Genomic DNA, 23,741 nt, shown 5'->3' on the forward strand with positions numbered 1-23,741 from the left:
AAACTGTGTGTGTTCAAGATTAGGTGATTACTGGTGTGTGTCATAGAATGGATTAACTCCAGCACTCAGTAAGGTCCCTGTGTGTGTGTGCTTAAGGCTATCTTTGTGCAGACCAGTGGTGTAAGTTTTAGACCTTTGGAAAGTGTGGACATTTTGGTTGTTCCATTTTGTAAAGCACCCTCAGAGGGCTGATGGTGGGTTCATTCTTAATTCAGGTTAGAATTAGGATTAAGACTTGGGCATTATGCCAGTGTCAGAAAAGCAGAAGTACCAAAAATGATGGCAGAAACCCATGGACTGGTGCGCCTGGTTAAACTGGAGTTCAGTTCAGAGGACTTTGTCTGGATTTGGAAAGGTTAAAGGGTATTACACTGCAGTCAGCCAAAGATATTATTTGCTAATCAAGTAAATAAAAAAGACTTAAAATAAATTGGACTTAATACATTTTTAAATTTGGGCTAATTTCCACCTAAAATTAAATTTCTCATTCATGTTCACGTTGACTCCTTTTATAAATCATAATAATCTCATTGTTTCAACTTTAACAGCAATAACAACGTAATTTTACGCTTTTGTTTTTTATATATATTTAAACCTCACTAACTTGTCCAGTTGTAGTTTGGGGCCATATTTAGCATTCTTTAGTTGCTGGATGTGCTAGCTGTTATTCCCATTAAACAACACAGAGCCACAATTATTGAGCTTGAAGTGAGGCTGGGGTCAGCTGTAAGACAATGAAATCATTGTGGAAGATTTTTTTTTTAAATTACAGAACAACTATATAACTCAAAAAATGATAACTTCTGGCATGAATAGATAGTTTCATCTATAAATGAATTGTGAGTGAGTGTGTTCACACACCAGGCAGCACTGCAGGAAGGGGTTAGTATATGGAACACCCAGTCATCTCAAAAGGATGGTTAGTACCCAAAAGAAAGAGTGACCCAAAAAGGTTTTAACCACTTTAAAAAATGTGACTAAAATGCTTCAGTGTTTCTTTCATATCAATTCATAATTGTGACAGGAGCAGATATTGTGTATGTTAAGCTTTCCTCATCATCTCACTTCTGCTATTAATTATCAAATAGCTCCATCTTGGGCAAACATCTCCTGGAAAATCTCTGTTGTTGACATTTTGGGTTTGTGGTTCCCAACATGTGGTCTGGTGGGGGTCCTTGAGAGGGCTCCAAATATAAAGTACATTTCTCTGTTTATTTCTTTCCTTTGTGTTGTGCAATGACAGCAAAGAATTACATTTTCCGAACCATATGTTTGTCGTTTCCTTCTGTCATCACCCGAGTACAGACAGTCATAAAAATCTCACATCAGCCCTCTCCAACCACACTCTCTCCGGGGTCTTTGGCATGAAAAGGAAACCCTGTCAGGGTATTTAATTGGCTGCCTGGTAGCAGGGTGCCTGTGGGACAGTGGGACTGTGACGTGGAGAAAGAGGCAGCGATTGGAGGACAGACTGGAATTATAAGGGGAGCGTGAGCCGGAGTGAAGCGTCCCATAGAGCAGCCGGCCTCAGATCTGGCACTGCAGGACGCGCACAAGTCTGTGGAGTCAGCCCTCCTCCGCCTTCTCTCACCATGCATCCAGCAAGACTCTCAACTCGGCAGTGACAAGCGTTTCCGAAGTGACAAGTTTTAAAGCTGAGTATTTGCGCAGAAAGGCCGAAATCGAGGAGAAACTTTGCGTATTTCCCTGCACATTTTTCTTTACGTCGCTGGCAGTTGGAAGCAGGCGGAGTTAAGCCTTTCTGGGGATTTTTTTTCCTTATTCAAAGGGGAATATTCTGTTCCAGTCTCTTCACCAACATGGAGTATACTTCATCCCCGAAACCGCAGCTCTCATCCCGGGCAAATGCTTTCTCCATAGCAGCCCTGATGTCCAGCGGGAAGCCCAATAAGGACAAGGAGGCGGAGGAGAACACCATCAAGCCTCTGGGTAAGAGAAGAATTGAAGAATTAAATCAGAAAACTTAAACAGGCTCAACGTGAGTTTAGTTTTGGGGTTACACTTTCGAATTACTTCGAATTGCAGTTAAACATCCAATAATAAAAGCGAGTTTATCAACGAATGGCGTTTGTAACCTCAAAAATGTGGAACCGTAAAACAAATCAGTCACTATTTTACAAATAACGATGCGTTATAATAAAAGGAAAATGCTGAAGAAACAAATTAAATAAAGATGAACTGTGATAGCAGTGAGGTGAGGTTCTAGTCTGTAAAATGTAAAAGGAAATTCACGAGGATACATAGAGTGACAGTAAACATCCATGCAATTTATTATATACGTTAATCAAAAAGTAATGTGTTCAATGAAAGAGTTTTTAATATTTAAATGATTGCAAATAAAAAGGCTCTAAATTGACCCTGCGCATTCATTGTTCCAACATTTAATTTCCCTGTATTTTAAAGAGCATTTTCTTTTTTAATTCTTTATATTTTGTTTTGCCAATCGAATCAAAAGACGAGCTGCTTCTCCAAAATATCTTTTTATTTTTTTTAAAGCGGGCATGTCAGACAAGTATTACACTTTAATTTTCAGATTTTCTGTAAGAATGTAAATTGTGCTTCTTCTCATTAACGACAGACGTGTTCTACAGAGCTGATATGTGTGTTTATTTTATTTGACCTTATCCATGATAGAAGCCGCTCTAGTAGAAATGAGGTATTATAATAAAAATATTTATTACATTTATTATGCTGCAACACAACAGCATAGCAGGATATTTTAGCAGACTGTGGTTACATACTTGCTTTCCCTGTTTAAGACAAAATCTTGCAGTTGTTCCTGATGACATCAAAATCAAATGAGAATAATCATCCCTGTTTCTCCACAAATCCACCTTAATTAAATAAAACAGAGCAATTCGTGGAGAAGTCCTCCTGCAACCAGCAGTCCCTGGCTGACCTGTCCTCCCTGGACGGGCATGGGGACTTCAGCGCGCCCGCCGTGTGCACGGAGCCGCTCATCCCCACCAATCCAGGCATCCCAAGCGAGGAGATGGCGAAGATCTCGTGCAGCCTTGAGACCAAAGAGCTGTGGGACAAATTTCACGAGCTCGGTACTGAGATGATCATCACCAAATCTGGAAGGTAAACTACCGCTAATTTTATTTTCATATTTTGATGTAACCTATTTATTGTCCCATAAATAGGCTATAAATATATCAGAAAAAAAGACGGGTGAGAGAAAAATAAAAGACGATATTGTGAGAAATACAAATAGAGAAATGAATTATGGTTCGTTTTTGTTTGGAACTTCTTTGTGAGCCTTTTGAAAGTTGAAAAAATAAAATTAGGATAAAGCTCTTCTGCAGCTCTGTCTGACTTTTCTTTAGATAGAGCAGCGATCTAAACAGGAAGCTGCAGACATCTGATGACTTCCCGCAGGTGCTGTGAAAGGACATTTACACCGTGATCTAATGTTTCACTGACCCAAGAGCCACCTGAAAAACACACCGCAGGTTACTTTAACATAAAGGCAGACACTGCAGCTGGTCGATGTGAACCTTATTCACAAAATTAATAATAATAATAATAATAATAATGATATATATATATATATATATATATATATATATATATATATATATATATATATATATATATATATATATATATATATATATATATATATGGGTGTAGTTTTAAGGGAAACGTGAGGCAATGTTAAGGACCTGTGAACGAATTCGTGAAACTTGAACTGCATTTAACACATTTACGGACATTGGTGAGGCGTAGCGTCAAACCCAGCAAATGCAAATTAATAATTCACTACTCAGAGCTGTATTCCTGCACTGAGTATGGCTTGAAAACACAAACTGTTTGTGAATATCCGAAAAAAAAGTTAACTGTGCATTTACTTTATTTATTTTTATTATCTTTTTAGCAAGCGCTACATTTAGAAAGACCAGTGTTCTAACTCAGCAATTATTTCTTTCTGCTCTAACAAAACACCATTAGGAGGATGTTTCCAACCATTCGAGTCTCTTTCTCCGGGGTGGACCAGGACTCCAAGTACATCGTGCTGATGGACATTGTCCCAGTGGACAACAAGCGATACCGATACGCTTACCACCGCTCCTCCTGGCTGGTAGCCGGCAAGGCCGACCCCCCTCTCCCCGCCAGGTAGGCAGACCTAAACTCCCTCTCTCTCTTTTTAAAATATGTATACCCTTTTTTTAAAATCCTCTGTGTAGACTTGAATTTGAATATGAAAATGTTCCAAAGACATTTTCAATATTTTGAACGACTTTCCAAGTTAGATGAAATGACCGTAATTACGTTGGAAGAATGGGTGGATATTCGAAAAACCTGAGAACAATTCGCTAATAATTCTGCTCTTTTCTGGCACTTATGAATATTTTATACCTGATTTATTTCAGTTGCAATATCAAACTTTATTCTTTATGAAAATATGGACACCGCTGACTCTCTTCTGGTAGGCTGTTGTTTATGTAACCTGACAATCAGTTACATTTTGTCTTACCTTTAACTAAATATAATCAACTTATAAAAAAGTGGAGAGCAGACTTATATTGATTTGATTCAAGAAAGAGATCATTTGGAGGCCTCTTTTCAGTAACTATTCATTCTTATTTATTTATTTATTTACATAGCTAGCCATTTATTTCAAGAACCTGGATTTTAGAGCCCATATGAAGATTGTAGTCTTCACTTAAATGCTGTTCAATTAAAAAATGCATTGATATGTGCTTATTAACGACTTTTCTATAGTTAGCCTATTAAAACTTTTGAGATTAGGAATTATTAAATCTTACAAAATAAAATAAACACAACATATAATAATACTGAGTAAAAAAAACATTCTGACAAAGGTGTAATGCTGTTTGGCATTAATGACTTTTTGTGGTAGTTTTACATGTAGCGTAGCTAATTCGATCTCACACCAAGCGGCTGTTGTGAATTTATAAACAGGGCGTGTTAAAGTAGGCCTACTTAACCTCATAATTATAAATACAAATTATTATAATTATTATAATTCTTATTATTATTATTACATCACAGTATTTATTGTAATTTCAATTAATTGGTTAGTCGCTAAGCGATTCTTAATTTGCCAGTTTGCTGAACGTTGATTGGATAGGAAACGAACGCCTTTCAGCCAATTAGAGGTGCTGTTCTTTTTCCCCGCAGGTTGTACGTCCACCCAGACTCTCCATTCACCGGCGAGCAGCTGATGAAGCAAATGGTTTCCTTTGAGAAAGTGAAGCTGACGAACAACGAACTGGACCAACACGGACATGTGAGCACCTGATTTTTCTTCTTTCTTTTCTTTCTTCACATCTTTTTGCCTCGAAACAACACGTCAAGTATTTATCTAGCATCATGGAGGCTTTAGTGTTTCGAAACCCCGTGAAAATGAGTTAAGCTAGCTTCATTTCAGGCGAAATATACGACTTAAAGCAAATTGTTCTTTTAATCCTCCCTTCACTGACATCATCATGGCAAGGACAAGCAGAGACCAGAACAGTGCCGAAAAAATAATAATAATAACTGTCATCCATTAATAAGTCAACAGAAGGGCACAGTCTGGGAAACGCGGCAATTATTAGTTTAAAGGGTGTGTGCACTTTCTCAGTCCAAAAATAGCACCTCAATTGAATCTATTGAGGTGGATGTCTCCAAAACAAATATACAATGTGATGAGCACATAAAATTAAAAATGCTCTACACTCCTTTTATTTATTTTAGTTTTGCCAGATTCTTTCTTCTGCCGAGTAACAGTGGAATGCAGCAGTAAAAATAATGCAGTGTATACATATAAATACATATCATGCGTTTAACAACGTATAATATATACAAAATAATACATTGCAAGACTATTTTAAATAAAATAAAAAATAACAGTAATATCGCTTCTTACCCCAATAATTCTTCTCATGCTATCATATAAACTGAATGCACACAAATTCCCATTATATACTCATCCGCCATTATTTCTGTAACACTGCAGCTTAAGTCTGATCATTTGAAAGGTCAGCAGCAACGGTAAAGACATGAAATTTACTAAAATATCACAAAAATATAATGACATTATATATTTAGAATTTAGAAAGCGATTTAAACATTAATTTTTAACTTTATAAACAGAATAATTGCCCACATATACACATGAACACACACCCACCACCACCAACAACAACAACAACAACAACAACAACAAAAAGTGGTGCAGAAATATAACTTTGTACTCTTAAAGACTGAAGTTATGTGCATAATATTCTATAAAATAAAAAATATTCGGCATAAAATTTTGATTACCTGTAGCAGAAAATTACGTTTTCCAATTTGAAGACATCACTTTCAGGTATAAATGAATTTTTCATCTCTGGGCTTCTTGAACCTTTTTTTCTGACAATGAATACTTGAGCCAGTTACTGTGAAGCAGTGTTTTCATATTGCATTATACTTTTTATACTTCATTTATTTTATTTTCCAAAACTACAATTCATAGTAAGGAAATAAAGAGAAGCAAGAAAAGAGAAAATATATCATAACCAAATGTAATATACATATAAAAAATTACATATATAAAACATAAACCACAGTATGACAGGGAGGGGCTAGATTAGAAAGACTCAGCATTTGTATACAAATTCACTTTATTTAGCTTTACACACCCCGTGTTCATAGCCTTTCAAATTTATACTAAATGCTTAAAATGATTTTTTTTTCTTTATGGTTTTAATGGCAAAATTATCCTCCATGCAAATGAATCTTTTCTCAAATACATTTGTCAATTCTCATTTTGTGGATCATCTTTGTGGAAATCTTTTAAAATGAGTCACAAATGTCAGTGTAATTTGGTTTTTATATTTGTAACTTTGATGAAATGTTTGGGAACTATTTTATGCTGCACATTAATAGAACGCTTGTGGATTGCCGAATACATCCAGCGGCAAAAGGGTGTGAATTGGATTGGGTAAAAGTAAACTGAAGTTTGTGTGTTCACACAATGAATAGTCACTGCGACAGTATGACTCCCTGGTATGTTTTAATGGACAATAATAGTGCTTTGTGGTGCAGAGATGGAATACATAATCGAATAGAATATATCTGAACTTGATCTTGATGCACTCTGACTCCAGTGAGCTTTCACATCATCATCATCATCATCATCTTCATCATCTACATGTCACTGTAAACTAATTCTTGCTCTTCTTGTCCTCTGCAGATCATCCTCAACTCCATGCACAAATACCAGCCACGGGTCCACATCATAAAAAAGAAGGACCACACTGCCTCGCTGCTCAATCTCAAATCTGAGGAGTTCCGCACCTTCGTCTTCATTGAGACTGTCTTCACAGCTGTCACAGCCTACCAGAACCAGCTGGTGAGTGATTGTTGACTCCTGCAGGCTTAAGGACTCTGCCAAAAATCTGCTGCTGGTTCCCATGAAATTTTTAAATTATAAAGATTGCCACAAACTCCATTTAAGAGTCAATCTGGAGCCTTTGATTGTATCACATGGGCCTTATCAGCACAGCGAGTTGTGCTGCCTGAGCAATTTAAGGACTTCTCATCCTTGGAAAGGGTAAAGGTTGAGATTAAAAGTGCACTTTAGACCTAACGAAGATCGAGAGATACCAGGTAAAAGCTCAAGCGTGCATCCACTTCTGCCTTTAAGACAGTATAGTGTAAATAATATATACAGTACAATATAGCGAACAACTTTGTTATTTGATTGACACCATATACCGTAATTAAAGCTCATCTTTGTTAGTGCCTCATTGGTGGGTGTATGTGTTGGACATGTATACAGTTGGTTGTTTCTATACCTATTCAGTTTAAAATTTCATCTGTAATAAACCCCATGACGCTAACCTGAATGTGTAAATCAAATAACAAAGTTGTTCTGCATAATGAAAGTGCTGAATAGCTTGTCTGCTGTCTTTATCCCCTTCTTTGTGCACCTTGTAAGTAGGTGAAGTTCATCCAGAACAGAATTTCTATAAGAAAATCACGTTTCTTATGATTTTTAATTAGTTGTGAAATTCTCACAGTTTTCCCCAATAAAACTAAAATAATTGATTAAAGTTTTGTGACCTGCAAACCTTTTGGTGCTGTGCTGGTGGAAATAAATAAATCTGGTCATTTAGAATTTAATCAATTTAATTGTAAAAGTGTCAATGAAATAAGAGCTGAGAAACTGTGCTGCTTTTCCTGTGTGTCCCTTTATTTACTGCTTCTTTTGTAGCACAAAGAGGAGACATGCATACAGACATTAAAAAATATAAATAGCTTTAAAACCTGGCTATGCTTTGGGCTTCTGTGGATGTGGTAGCTGCAGAGAACCAGCGTGAAGAGACATGTTGACTCAAAAAAAACCAAACAATAAAATGAGGTGTCAAACCTGACCTGACTGACTCGTTTCACTCTCCTGCTCCTGTGTTTTCCCAGATAACCAAACTGAAGATTGACAGCAACCCGTTCGCCAAAGGTTTCCGGGACTCCTCGCGGCTGACGGACATGGAGAGGTACATGGGATTCTGGGTCCTGCACTGTTTGTTTACCTCTCTCCCCACCGCTACGGATAAGATACACGATTAGGGGGGAGTGTTACATAGCCGGGGTTGCTGCTCATTAGTAAATACAGAAGCTGGAGTGTTTATTTCCCTCTGTTTGTGTCAGTGGAGAACAGATAATCCATGCTCCACATACTGTACTCTGTCATTCTTTCTGTTCTTGCTTTCACATCTTTTATTCTTGTTTTCTTGTGTCTTCATACAACCCTTTTACTTTTTATTCCCTGTCTTTGCTTCAATTTTCATTCATCCATTTTTTAAAAATAGTTTATATATTTCTCCCCAGTTTTGTCTTTTTTCTTTTACTTGGTCTCTGTACTTTTCTTTATTTTCCCTTTTTTGATTCCCCTCAATCCTTTTTCATTGTCCCCTTTTCTTTAAAATTTTCATTTTACTTTTTCTTTTCCAGTTTTTTTTCTAGTCTGTGTATTAGTTGTATCCTTCTTCTTCCTCGTCTCTATTTTTATTTATTAGTTCACATTCTCTTTGCTTACCTTCTTGATCATCCTTCCCTTGTATTTCTTTTTTCTTTCAGTCTTCCCTTTCTGTCCTCCCTCTTTAGCTTCTTTGTTCTTCATTTCTGTCTGTCTTATCTTAAACAAATTTTAAACACTGAAACTCCCAGCTATCATCCTCGTTTCTTTCCCCCATCACTTGTGCCCCCCCCCCCCCCCCAGTCCTTTTATCTTGCTTTTCCTTTTGTTATATGTTCTATTTTCATCTCTCTATATTCTGCATGAACAAGAATAGTTTGTCTGTCCTTTATATATATACACACACACACACACACACACGTAGAGTTATAAATCACCCCTCCAAAGGATTTTTTTTATGAACGCTGCCAAAACACACACTTCTCGTAATTCCCGATTCCGGCACTACGGCCAAAATCAGCTGACAAAATCAGACCATCTGCCCATTTCCTTCAATCAAATATCCCAAACAGAGACTGTCGAAAAACAGCCAGACAAACACTCCTCCCTCCTTCTTCTCCTCTGTCTTTCTCTTTTTTGAGGGCTGTGAATTAGACCAGATCAATTGATCTTAGGGAGCTGCAGAAATCACATTAGTCTGGAGTCGGCCACTGCACTAAAACACACTGTAATTCAATTGGCTGCAATGACTGATTGAAACCAGCATGCCCCGCCTCTTCCCCTCCTTGTTTGCCTCCCGCCTGATGCTGCGTATTGTGGGAGTTCACGGTGGCCCCTCTGCCGGAGGGGCCCGACGCTGATAAAAACACACACATTTGTACTCCTCTGCTGACAGATATTGCACTTTCCTAACCTAATTGGAGGCAAAGGGGCTGCAAGGAGGGGGGCTGCTAATGTGAACGCATGGCTCTCGTGATGCAGACCACTTGCCTGTCCACCCAGACATGCACACGCACTCGTGAACACTCACTACCCCCACCCCCCCGCAACAATTTGTGTCACTGTGTTTGAGAAGTGCTGTCTGACAAGACTCAAATGAGCTAATGCACTTTGTTGGATAGTAAACACACACAGAAGACGCACACACAAACCAAAATCTACATGCACAGTCAACACAAACGTTAAAATACACAAAAGGGAAATTCACACTTAGACATGCTGCCAAAAAAACATCACGTAAAGAGGAAAGATCCTGTTACTGCACAGAAACAAAGAATGGACCAAAAGGCAGATACTAGAAAATTGCACTGGTATTAAAAATAAATCTGTGACCTGTCAGTTTCAGTGTCACTAACCCCTGAACATTATCACATTAGATTATAGGTGAAAAACCCAACTCATTTAAAAAAAAATTTATTCTGCTCTTGATGTTGTATCTGTTTTATGTTGTCAGACATTAATGGATAATTGAAGTTTCTATCAAAACGATTCAACAAAACTATTCTGCAACTATTTTATTAAGCTCCTAATCAAATATTCTAGAAATTATGTTTTACAAAAAAAAGTGACATAGTTTCTTTTTTGTTAAGTCTGCATCTCATCAAATAAAAAATGTCTTTTAAAATATTTAAAATGACAAAAAGAGATTTATTTTGGGGCTCTCTCTTCGGCTTTTGCTGTAGGGAAAGTGTTGAGAATCTGATCCACAAGCACTCATACGCCCGGTCGCCAATCCGAACCTACGCGGGTGACGAGGAGAACCTGAGCGAGGATGGACACGCCTCACACACCAGAGGTAAACACTCATAAATGCAGACACCACAGATCCTGAGAAAGCATTATATTTAGTAGATTTCTTTCATTTCCTTTTTTTTCCATCTTCCATATAAAATAGAAACGCATCATTCTCTTCATCATTTTCTGCAGTTACAATTTAAGTTAAGGAAGTTTACCATTTAAAAAAATATAGGTGTACTAATATTTGAGGGATAATTACAGTGCCACTGATAACCGAACATGACCTGGTGAGTGTATGTGGGAAGAAAACACAAAAGAACTACAAAATGCATAATAAAAATAATATAGAGGCTATTTGTCATATACACAATATATGACAAATATGATATTTTGATATAGTATTGAGATGAAGACCAATATCTGAGTTTTCTACTAAATGTAAACCTGTTTGTTTGGGGGGGGTGTTTGGAGCTTTATAACGTCATAGAGTCAGGAGAGAGGACTTCATTTTAGCTGATGCAACATCCAAAAATAACTGAAAAGAATAAGACTGCAATGTCTACACAAAGCAGGAATCCAAAAAACAAGCAGCTAAGTAACAAAAAAGGCAGAAAATAAAACTAGAACAAGAAACTCACCTTTAAAACAAAGCAGGAAGTATCACAGTATAAATAACTAATACTGAGACATGAAGACAAACACTTTACATAATGAAAGATGCAGGAGAATAAAGTAGATCAGGGAAACTAGAAAGATGGCAAAACAAACTAATACAGCAGATGTAGTACAAAAATCCCAGAGACCATGACAGGAATTTAAAGTTGGTTTAAATCCAGTTTTATTACATTTATGTGAGCCTTTTTCTGAAATCTATTTGTATCCCAACTGAACTGACATTCATCTGTCTCTTGTAGGCTCAGCGTTCACCGCCTCAGATAACCTCTCCCTGAGTTCCTGGGTCACCACGACTTCAGGTTTCTCAGGTTTTCAACACCCACAGTCCCTATCGGCCATGGGCACCGGCACCGCTTCCCTGCCCCACCCCATCCAGGGCTCCCTGCCCCCTTACAGCCGACTGGGCATGCCGCTGACACCCACCGCTCTGGCTGGAACCATGCAGGGCAGCGGCCCCTCTTTCCCCTCCTTCCACATGCCACGCTACCACCACTACTTCCAGCAGGGCCCCTATGCTGCCATCCAGGGACTCCGCCATTCCTCCACTGTGATGACACCATTTGTATGACTCTATCTTGGGGAGGAGATGGATGAACCTCGCTCTGACACTCACCCGTGTTTCGGAGCATCAAGCTCTGTCCTCACTCCTCATCCAGTTTGTATCTTTCCCTTCGGTCTTTGTAAATAGTTCACCTACAGTAAGTGAGGTGACGGTCATGACATAAAGAGGATGAGGTGTACTGACAGCCAATCAAAAAAGGACTGTGGCGCCATCCTTTGGACCTGCGGAAACACCAGCAGATCCTGTGGTTTCTACGAATGCTTAAAAGACACTGTACAAACACTTGTGACCTCAATACAAACTAAAAAAATCTAATGCAAGGTGATAACAGGAGTATGTTTGATCTTGGCCCTTCTTGAACAGAAAGTGGATCTTTGACTTATTTAAAGAAACAAGTAGAAAACCCTGTCTTCCCTTAAACAGGCACTAATGGTAGCAGGGGCTCGACCGGCTCTAAAGATGGCAGGCAATTCTGTGGTTCTCCAAAATGACTCACAACTCCACCGGATGGACACCGAGGCTCAGTCTGTGAACATTTCAGCATGTCATCAAGCCGGAGCAGCCATCTCAGGTTTCCTCTGTTTTGGAGAAAACCAGCCATATGTACAGTTGAAAGTTAGAACTTAACACTGTTTCTCCCACAGTGTTTCGAAAATAATGTCAAAAAACATGTTAAAATGCATTGTACAAAGGCAAACGTGCTACATTTACTCATAGGAAAATTGTCACTGTGGAGTTAAACAAATAATAGGACGCATGCTGACCGCAGTAGACATACACACTTTATATGGAAAAATATGAGCCAAAAAAAAAAAAAATGAAAAGGTGCTTTTTGCTTTGTTTAAAGGACCAGTTAATGGAAGCAGCAAAGTTGCTCAAACCACAGATGTATCGAAAGAGCTGGATACCATGCTACTACTGCTGATTTTTTTTTTTCTTTCTTGGTGCCCGTTTAAATCTCTATAGACACCTGAAACTCAAGGTTAATATGATTGCTGTTTGTTTAAATAGTGTTTAATCAGTGATCTAGAGGTGATTTGATAAGGTTCCTAGCAAGAAGATATTTTTGGCATTTTTAGGCAATTTTCCTCATATTTTAGTATTCCTAAAAAAAATGGCACTCAAGTGTCATTCAGAGGAGTCACTTTTAATTATGTGTAACTTCAAGACAAAGTACAGTCTAAATTGTTGAGTTACATAACAGTTCACTTGCACCACAGTTGTCATGAAAGGGGAAATTAGCTACAGAGGCCAAAACCAGTTTTTGTCACAGGCTGTAAACCTGTTTAATTCTCCTGTAAAGTTGGGCATTTTAACCTGGGTCAGCACTGACTCACTTTAGCAACAAGCCTCAAGTGGCCATTTAGGGAACTGCAGTTTTTGGCACTTCAATTTATTCCAGTTCTTATAACACGTCCATGGTAAACACATGCAGACCTTTAATCTAAGATTCATCTTTGAATTTAACACAAGTCCCACCACGGACCAACAGCAAACTTTCTAGACAGAGGTGTAGATAACCCAAAGCTATCATGGCCTCGTAATCACCACGTTTATCTGTGATAGAAGTGTCATAACGTCGAGTTCTTCAGCATTTAATTTTTTAAATACCTGATCAACTTTACTTCAGCATACAGTGTAGCTCAGTAACTTGTCCTTGACATCTGAAACCAACGATCCAACACGCCGCTTGCTCATCTCTGTGGAGTTGAGAAAGTACGCTTGGTTTGACGAAAGTCGTTCGGTTTAAGAATTATTTCACACAGACTGATGAATTTCACTATCTTTGTATAGTGACTGGACTCTAACTAAAATCACTTCAATGACACCTTTTTTATATAGCTGTATATTAATTTGCTTAGGTTAGTGAAAGTGGTTGAGTGGCCCTTATAAATCTACTCTGACTGGCCTCTAATGGGCTGAATTACGACTCATTCACTGTAGTCTGTTTTATATCAAAAGGCACATAAAACAGCGTGAAATGTACAGTAGAAATATAAACCCCGACTCCTCCTTGCTTTCAGCCTTTTGGTGGTCTGTCTTCATTGGGTGTTACAGAGGCTGAATGTGTGTATGTGGTGACAAGACACAGCTGGAAATATTGGCTCTTGGGTCTCATTTAAAGCATGCAGAAATGAGGAAGTTGGCTCACACACTCGGTTACAGTCATTTATTTTAAAAGCTCTGATGACACACAACAAAGTCATTTTAGCCAGTATCTGTGGTCTATAACTGAGTCCTAAAAACTGCAGTTGATGATAAATCATCCAGGCCAATATGCAGACTGACATCAATGTAATCTGAGCCTTTATGCCAGAAAAATCCAATTAGTTTGTACTCAAAAAGTGAAACGATTTACCTTAACAGTTCGATTAGTTCAACCTGTGCTGTGGTACAGACTTTCATTTTAAAGATGAACTCAAAAAATAAAAAGAATAATCCCATCACTACTGATAAAATGTGCGGTATGGATGGAGTTTTTTTGTTTGGTTTATTTTGTGTATTTTGATTAAAGGTGTCCCTTTAACACTTCTCTGCAGTTGCACAGCGATCAGCACAGAGAAAAGATTGAAATTAAGCTGAAAGAGCAACATGAGTTGGTTAAACAAACACTGTAAATGTCCCAGTTTGACTCATACCATATATTAACATCACATGTAGCCTAACGCAGCAGAACATGGGTGTAAGAGTTGGCAGTACTTGATTTTATCTCAGCTGTGTAGTGAGCAAGACGGGGAAATGTACGTGTTGTGGAAATCAAAGTCCTTTTCTGTTGTTTACTGAATGGTGATTTCCATGTTGATGTAAATGTTTAACACCTCTGAATCGCAATTCACCACTGAAAATGATTTGTTTTTGAAATTGTTTTGTTTTTAATGCCATAATCCAAATACACCCAGTGAGATTGTGTTTTGATGATTTTTAAGTGCAATATATTTATTTTATTCTGCTGTATGGAAATAATGTGTAATGTACTATGCCGCATCTAAAAAAAAAAAACAAAAAAAAAAGTTATTTGTAAACCATGAGAAATATATATATATCACCACCCAGACACTGAGCGCCTTTTATTGATGTTTTTTCATTTACATCTGCTTGATCAAAATCACAGATACTCAGTAATGGAATGAAATATTTATGTTTTGTCTTTTCTTGAAAAAATAGATTATAATCAGGTATTTAGAAAGGTTTGTGTAATTCTGAAATAGAGTAAATATAAAAGCAAAAACAAAAGTTCAGTATAAAAAAACAAAACAAATGAAGCATCATCAGGATTTAAGCTGCTTCAGCACATCCTGCATCACCACCTAGTGGTCAGTCTGCATCCAAGCCTCACTTAATGCTGATGGTATTTTTTTTGCTCTCTGAAACTTTGAAGCTTCATGCACTTTGACAGCTGCACTAATCAAGAACACCACAAGTCCAGATAATACCAAAGAGCTTTGTGGTTTTGGTTATGCAAATGATGAGAATTTTAACATTTTCAAACTAAGGCTGTGAGTTACAACACAGCATTTAACTGCATTCTATTAGTGTTGTGGTTTATCTCTAAATACTGGAAAGGTAATCAATTTCAGTTCAATACAGAACTCTTTACTTTACTGTGACACTGGGCAAACTAATACCAAACTATAAGCCATTAGGTTGATTTTAGGTTTATAAATTGTGTTCATTGTAAAATGAAACCATTCCTATGTTACAGTTTGGAGCATGGAGCGGTTCACAGGTGATAGCAGGAACTGATGCCACAGGTTAACCGGAGTGAATCTGAAGCAGCTACATGAAACTCAGCTGCCATTTATTCAAGTCTTTACATCTGTGCTTCTTCAACTGACCTCCACAAAATTGCAGTGGAAGGGAAGTCGATATTTACAATGGGGGCGGGATTTTTTAATTCAGTGGTGTAACATCAGGCCACTGCTGCCCTGCTCCGACTGCAGAGTATAGAAAAAAATGTGTGATGTAAATGATCTAAGCAGGAGCTAAAAAAAAAAAATCACACTATATCATCTCTTTAAAAAAGAAAAGTGTAATTTATTTCGAATAATTCAGTATGTTTATTTATTTATATATATATATATATTGATTACTAGGAAACAAATGAAAGTGGTCACTGCACTGGTATACATATCTCAGCTATGTTTAAAAACTACCGTATTTCCTGCTTTTCATAAGCATGGCAATGAAACCCTGATAAAAACCAGGACATAGCAGTACATAAAAACTTTATCTGGGTGCAGAGGGTAAGAAAAAACATGGAGCACAATTAAGATGATACAAACTATAATCAGGACCAGTGTTGGTCAAGTTACTTGAAAACAGTTACTAATTACTGATTACTTCTCCAAGAAAGTAATCCAGTTACTTCACTGATTACTTATTTTCAAAAGTAATTAGTTACAGCAATAGACCTTTCAGCCCAATTTCTGCACAATCCATCATATAAAATTGAATCAAATTATTTTCAAAAGTAATTAGTTACTTTATTATTTCTATTTATTATGCATAATACAATTGAATCAAATGCTTTAAAAATTGCTTTATGAGTTTTAATCTTTTAACTTTATGCACATTGCATCAAGCAAAAATTAAATTATATGTTACTGTCTTTGTCTTGAAGAATTGTATTTAACATTTAAACCTATTTTCTGCTTATTCCACCATATAAAATAAAATAATGGTTTGTTTGCATTCACTCTTTCAAATAGATGCAAGTAAAACACAGCAAAAAGTAAATAAAATCAAAGACTCAGCGTCAGTAAGTCCTGTCTCTCCTAAACCTACTGTCACCTGTTTAGCAGGAGTGGGGCCGGTGGAGGTTTGCCCGGTGCTGCAGTGGTCATGTCAGTGGGGGGATCTGGGGGTTTCTCTGTGAAGTTCACATTCCTTTGGCAGCGTGCTAGGTGCTTGCTCAGATTTTAAGTTTAATTTTTCGCTGTAGAAAGAAGTTTTCTTCCCATGCAGGGTGTACAGCGGACGCTAATGTTTTTCTCACTTTTTAAGGAATCAAACTCAAAGGAATGTCAGTACGTCCACGCTTTAGATGCTGGATGGTCGTACTCTCTCCCGCACTCCATATTATCCATTGTTAATCTGCACGTCTGTTGCTGCCACAGACTTTGCACGCTCCTACGTCATTGTCATGAGACACAAACAAAATTACGGTTTTGAAACGCAGTAATGCAGTGTGCTTACGGGAAAGTTACAGTAATCTAATTACTTTTTTTGCAGTAGTAATCCCTTACTTTACTCATTACTGAAAAAAGTAATCGAATTAGCGTTGCTGCCCATCTCTAATTTAGTACGAACTTAAAATCCTTCAGACTGCCTGCAGCAGAGTTTATTCCTACTTGTGATGTTTTACTTCCATGAAATTAGCCTTTTAAATTTATAATAAATACAAACAACAAACATAAAAAGAAAAAGCATCAAAATGTGTGCTTTATGCCATTCTGGAGCTTCTTTCACTGCATTTGGACTTGATTGGACTTTCAACAAGTGTCCAAGGCGACTATGACAGTTAGCCATCATGAACAAAACAAGGAAATTACTACCATTGTTAAATAAATGTCCACGTGTCCTTTTCCTGATAAGACACACTGAAAACTGACATAAGGGTGGAATTTTTGTTTCCATTATTGTTAATAGAAATATTATGCAGGAATTGGGTAACCATGTATTTAAAATATCTTGAGAAAATGATTTAAGGTTTTACCAAAACTGTGACCTAATTAACAGCTGATCTAAAGATAATACGTTGCAACGGATGTTCATACTTATTCTAAACGTTAAAATAAATGATGCAGATACCTGAAGCCAAGAAATTTTAGTTTTTAAATTTGAATTATTATCTATTAAAACATCTAAATGCTTTAAAATATATATATCTTCTTCATCACACTATGTTTAAACACTTCACCACTAGCAACGAAGAAATATCTGATGTAAATATCAGCCAACAAAGCCGATATTGGTACCAACATCAATATCAAATTTCATTTTAAACAGTTAAGAGGAGGTTAAGGTTGCCACAGACAAGAACACAATCATCCACTCAAGAAGTCGTTCAATTAGCTTATTGTAGTGAATCGACTTTTGCAACACCTGTGAGGTGATGTGCTTTGAAGGTCAGTTTAAATCAAAGAATTGCAACTTCATGCATTTATGTTTTTTTAAGGAGACAATCTTTATGGCAGTGCTTGAGGTAAATGCCTGAATGTGTAAAAAAAAGTCATTTCTAGAATACATTAAAATAAACAAGTGAGAAATGAAATAATCTCAAAATCGACATCTTTTAATGCAATCTAGAACATTAAAAAAAAGAAAACAATGTGTGCACTGATGACTCTGTTGCACACTCGCACATAAAAACACAAGCAGAAAAAGTCTTCTATCACCAGACGCATCACCCGCCACCGCAGACGAACTGACAGATCGATGGCTGGACGTTAGTCACTGTTTCACCAGGAAGAAGGCCCTACTTCTGCCTTGATAAGAATCGGTTACATCCTTTGAAAATAAATAAATAAACAAATAAATAACATCCAGCGTGGCTTTGATTGGATTAAAGGGAGAAGGGAAGGGCAAGACAAGCCACCATGAGGTATGGCCCAACAAATTGGAGCTAACAGTCGGGCCAGAGAGTCCATTTTGGGGCATAATTTACACAGTGAGGAGCATGAGCTGAATCTAATGTCATTTCCATCAATTTTGCATTTTGGACCCCTTTTTTGCCTCCCTCGGGCTTTTAGCGGTCATTTGAATCATCTGGCAGAGGACAGTCGGCGAGCATTACAATGTCGGAGACGACATTTAGCAGCAGAGTGAGAGGTGGTTCTTTATGGTGTGGTGACTGGCTGCAGCACAGCAGCGCGTATCCACGGCTGCACCATCTCACAAATGGCTAACAATATGCTAATAGGTTAAGAGTACTGAATTGCTCCAGACAAGACACTTAATGGATGCTTTATCTGCAGGTCAGGAGTCTCATCAGCTGCAATCTCTCCTGCCAAGACGTGCCAAGTCAAATTTAGCGATAAAGTGCTTTTAACAAACAGGCCGCAAAGTGCTTCAGGCAGGACAAAGGACACAAACACACGGGAGAGTTTGTGGTGAAATGTGAAACCTGTTGGCAAACAATGGAAAATTGTTTTAGAGGAAATACACCTTGAAAGCAAAGTTGTCCGAGGACAGACAGATACGACAGACAAAGTACAGTCTAATTTCACTTCCTGCCCACAAACGCTTGGATTTCTACTCAAGAGCAGATGATTTTGCCAAAAGGTTTCCCAAATGTAGTCTGACATTGACGCTGCTGCAGTGGTTTCCAGATTTCTTCTGATATATTAGTTTTAGTAATGCCATTACGAGATGAGAAAAGTAAGTACAGTACCTGACTTCTTCCGTATGCTTCGCCACATTTCAGAGGGATTTTATACCATTACATTACCCCGACAGCTATGTTTACATGGGCGATTGTGACTTTGAAGCGTAGCATTGCTTTGAATATGATTTGACTATATAAAGAACAATAAAAAGACCTACTTCTTATAGATAGGTCATTTTATTGTTCTTCACTAGAGGGTAAAAAAGAATATATAAAAAAATGATTTTAGTTATCATTTAGACATCCATTAGTAGAATTATTAACTGTTATGCGCATAAGTCATAATTGCCCCCATTTTAGCTCTGTTTTGGTCTCCACCAGCTTCTTTTCAGTGAAGGAGGTGCTTTCCCTGAAAGCAGATTCAAATTATTTTGGAACACGAACTGAGAAAACGAAAAGCATCAACAGTAAAGAGCAGAGCAGTGATAATTCCCACTTGTTACCAGAGATGGGCAGTAACATGTTAATAGTAACACGTTACTGTAATCCAATTACTTTTTTCAGATAACTAGTAAAGTAAGGGATTACTATTGCAAAAAAAATAATTAGATTACTGTTACTTTCCCGTAAGCACGCTGCATTACTGTGTTATTAAACCATGATTTTTCTTGTGAGAGTGTCTCATGACAATGACGTACGAGCGTATAATGTCTATGGCAGCAACAGACGTAACAACCTAGCACGCTGCCAAAGGAATGTGAAATTCACAGAGAAACTCCCAGATCCCCCCACTGACATGACCACTGCAGCACCAGGCAAACCTCCACCGGCCCCACTCCTGCTAAACAGGTGACAGTAGATTTAAGAGAGACAGGACTTACTGACGCTGAGTCTTTGATTTTATTTACTTTTTGCTGTGTTTTACTTGCATCTATTTGAAAGAGTGAATTCAAACAAACCATTATTTTATTTTATATGGTGGAATAAGCAGAAAATAGGTTTAAATGTTAAATACATTTCTTCAAGATAAAGACAGTAACATATAATTTAATTTTTGCTTGATGCAATGTGCATAAAGTTAAAAGATTAAAACTCATAAAGCAATTTTAAAGCATTTGATTCAATTGTATTATGCATAATAAATAGAAGTAATAAAGTAGTTAATTACTTTTGAAAATAAGTAATCAGTGAAATAACAGAATTACTTTCTTGGAGAAGTAATCAGTAATTAGTAACTAATTACTATTTTTCAAGTAACTTGACCAGCACTGCTTGTTACTACATGCAACACGGTAATGTCACAAGCAGCCATTTCATCTTTTGCTAATACAGCACCCCCTGTTGTGTAGATTTGGCATTCGTGAAATACGTGGCTCACAAACCCAAACCAAGTTCTGTATCATAAAATGCAGCTCTCAAAATGACAGTCAGCTTATAACTTACTCCCTTTTAACTGTTTTAACCTGACCCAGCACTGGGCAGTGTGATGGCGGTGCACTTTATTTACAGTCTGCTTTACTTACGGTGCTTTTCAGCTCCTCACCGCCAGCTCAGCGTTGCTTGCCTGCAGCTGTTGCTGCTACTCCTTCTCTTCCTCGGGCCCCAGCATGCTACTAAAATAGGAGAGACATGATGGAATTGAAGAAGGTCAGCTGTGACATCCAGCCTCCCCTAGCACTGCCCCTGAACCCCCTGCTCCACCCTTCGTCTGCAGCTCAGCCACAAACAACACCCCACCACACAACTGTTCACATTTACATCAAAATGATACACGATAGCCAGAAATTGGGTGAACTTGAAAGAAAAACACAAACAAGTACAAATAAATTGGATTAGAAAAAAAATATATATATATATAAATTATTTATATAAAATTTATATTAAAAATGTATGTATTGAAACTCATTAGTGTTGTGCAATACTGCAAACTTCAGTATTGATCTGATACCAAGTAAATACAGGGGCAGTATTGCCTGTACTTCTCACTTATAAAGGCAGCTTATGAAGAGAGCAGTCTGTTTTGCCTTTTGAGATTAATTCTCATCAATTTGCACATTTGGAACATGTTTGAGGTACTTTTTTCATTTCTAAACAAAGCTAATAATGGATCCAAAAAATTCACTGGGCTATATACTGAACTTAGAGGATAGTTTTGATCCTATTATTACGGTGGCCCTGAGAGGCCAAACGGACTGCAACTTAAGAAAACACCAGCAAGAAAAATGATACAAAAGCACACAAAACACAACGGAAATAGGAAAAAACAGATTTCCAAAAGCACAAGGGAAGTGTTTCTGGGGAGACAATACCGACGGACCAGTTGCAGGAACCAAAATATGCTAAGAATTGCGCAGGGAGACACTTAACAGAAGTGGAGGATCTATCGGTTTTGTGAGAAAACAAAAGATGAGAGGTAAGTGTGTTAGCCTAACTATTAGTCTAAAACTCTGTCATCAGTATTATATGAATCATGATAAAACACACCTACCATTTTTTCAGTTCCTGCAACTGGTCCGTCGGGTTATTGTCTCCCCAGAAACACTTCTTTTGTTGTTTTTTCCTATTTCCGTTGCAGTCCGTTTGGTCTCTCAGGGCCACCCTATATTATGCTAGTACCGTCCAATATCAATATCAGCGTTGGTATCGATACTGTCGATATCTGGCTCAATCCATCCACCTCTATCTCACATTTACACAAAGAATGTTAACCTTGTGCAAATAAATCCATGAGAAGAGACTGATGGCTCTAAACTGACTGCTGACTGTAGGTGTGAATGTGAGAGGATGTGGTTGCCTGTGTACATCTCCAGGGTGTACAATGACTTTAGCCCTGTGTGATCTGGGATAGGCTCCATCACCCCAAAACTCGGTTAAGAAAACAGATATGTGGAATTCAGCATTAAACCAAGGAATTTAAAATCAGGCAGAAGTAAAGACAAAATGGGAGACAAAATATCTCAAAGTCTCAAAAAAAGGGATAGATATTAAGCTAATAAGTCATCTCGCTTCCCTATTCCTTGGGGAGCTTCCCATTGCCTGCGCCTCCTGAACAGAAGTTCTGAACAGCAGGTGGGCGGGGCTTCTGTTCTCACATTCAGAGCTGTGTACCCAAGATGACCATATAAGAGATCCCTGGTCTCCTTTACAAAACCAATAGTAGAAAAAACTTTACTTATTACTCCACTAAACTCATTACTTAACATAATCATGTTTTCTTTGAACATCAACCCCTGCAACAGAAAAATATTTTAAAAAAATTTCTGTCATATATGGTCAATCTATTGTAAAGTTGCCGAATTGTAATAATGACTTTGTCCTGTGTTCTTGGTTGGGTCTGTCTTGAAAAAGGTTTTAATCTCAGGCAGACTTCTATTTGGTTAAATTAAAGGAAAATTGAATTATACTCAGTATGGGACACTCCTTGATCAGTACAGTGAAACTCAGAGTAAATATCAAATTTGAGCTCTAAGCATATGCAAAAACAAAGGGATTTTTTCCTGATGTAGATGCACTTATGTTGGGAACCAATTGAATCACAAGATAATCACGTAAATCACAACATATCCTGTATGCACAGTGCTTCTGACAGTCGACAGCAGCACAATTACACTGGCCAAAAGACACAAACAGAAGTTTTACTTGCATTAATGGACACACCCAAAGAAATCCACTTAACATGTAATATAATTACAATGAAACCCATATATGCTAGCCTACCACACATATACTGTATATTAGTATCGACAGATATGCTTTACATGAAATGTAGGAAAAAAACAATTTTAGTGGTCTTACAAGCACAGCAGGCAACATTAGCTAAAGGCAGGGCGGCATCAAGAAGTGTCTGACCATAAACTAGCGAAACGTTCATAAATAATGACTGTATAATTTTTTATTTATTTTTGTATAATGATGGCTGATATGGCATAAGTATTGGTGTAATATTGATTGGCTCTAAATATAAAGTTACCTCTGTCAACTGCCTGAGGCTAAAGTCTGAAGTTTCAAATGTAATATATACTCACCAGATGCTTTATTAGGTACGATTGCTGTTACAGGGTTGGAACCCCTTTTTCCTTTAGAGTTGCCTTAATGTCTTTGTGGCAAGATTCAACATGCTGCTTAAAAAATTCATGAGAGATTCTTTTGATAGATATTGACATGATAACATCAAACAGTTACTACACTTCCATGATGTGAATCTCCCTTTCCACCACATCTCAAAGGTGCTCTATTGGACTGAGATCTGGAGACTGTGGAGGCCATTTGAGTAGAGTGACCTTACTGTCATGTTCATGATGATCTGAGCCTTGTGACATTATCCTGTTAGAAGCATCCACCAGAGGTCTAGAGGAACACTGCCATAAAAGGATGAACGTCATCAGCAACAACACTCAGATGCTGTGGTGTAAATCGTGTTCATTGGTTCTGAGAAACCCAAAATACCCCACACACCATGACACCATCATAAGGTAGGTTGGATTCATGCTTCCATGTTGTTTATG

General features: G+C 37.6%; 1 protein-coding gene and 1 long non-coding RNA gene across 3 annotated transcripts; one reads left to right on the forward strand and one right to left on the reverse strand.

Annotated features, from left to right (window-relative positions):
- Nucleotides 1-991: 991 nt before the first annotated feature.
- tbx20 (T-box transcription factor 20) lies at nucleotides 992-14,708 on the forward strand. 2 transcript variants are annotated; one of them, XM_026184004.1, is made up of 8 exons: nucleotides 992-1,950; nucleotides 2,874-3,105; nucleotides 3,976-4,140; nucleotides 5,170-5,278; nucleotides 7,211-7,369; nucleotides 8,437-8,513; nucleotides 10,615-10,730; nucleotides 11,587-14,708. In XM_026184004.1, exons 1-8 carry the CDS (start codon nucleotides 1,821-1,823, stop codon nucleotides 11,913-11,915), a joined length of 1,317 nt encoding a protein of 438 aa, XP_026039789.1. In that variant the 5' UTR covers nucleotides 992-1,820; the 3' UTR covers nucleotides 11,916-14,708. The 2 variants fall into 2 exon arrangements, with proteins under 2 accessions (XP_026039789.1, XP_026039790.1); XM_026184005.1 differs by having other exon boundaries at nucleotides 10,618-10,730.
- On the reverse strand, nucleotides 13,547-21,750 carry LOC113031701 (uncharacterized). The gene is made up of 3 exons (XR_003273767.1): nucleotides 21,725-21,750; nucleotides 20,760-20,849; nucleotides 13,547-13,609 (listed from the first exon to the last, which is right to left on the reverse strand). It is a non-coding gene; the product is annotated as an uncharacterized LOC113031701 (long non-coding RNA).
- Between the last annotated feature and the right edge of the window lie 1,991 nt (nucleotides 21,751-23,741).

Source organism: Astatotilapia calliptera, chromosome 11 (assembly GCF_900246225.1).
Source record: "Astatotilapia calliptera chromosome 11, fAstCal1.2, whole genome shotgun sequence".
Classification (NCBI taxonomy): domain Eukaryota; kingdom Metazoa; phylum Chordata; class Actinopteri; order Cichliformes; family Cichlidae; genus Astatotilapia; species Astatotilapia calliptera.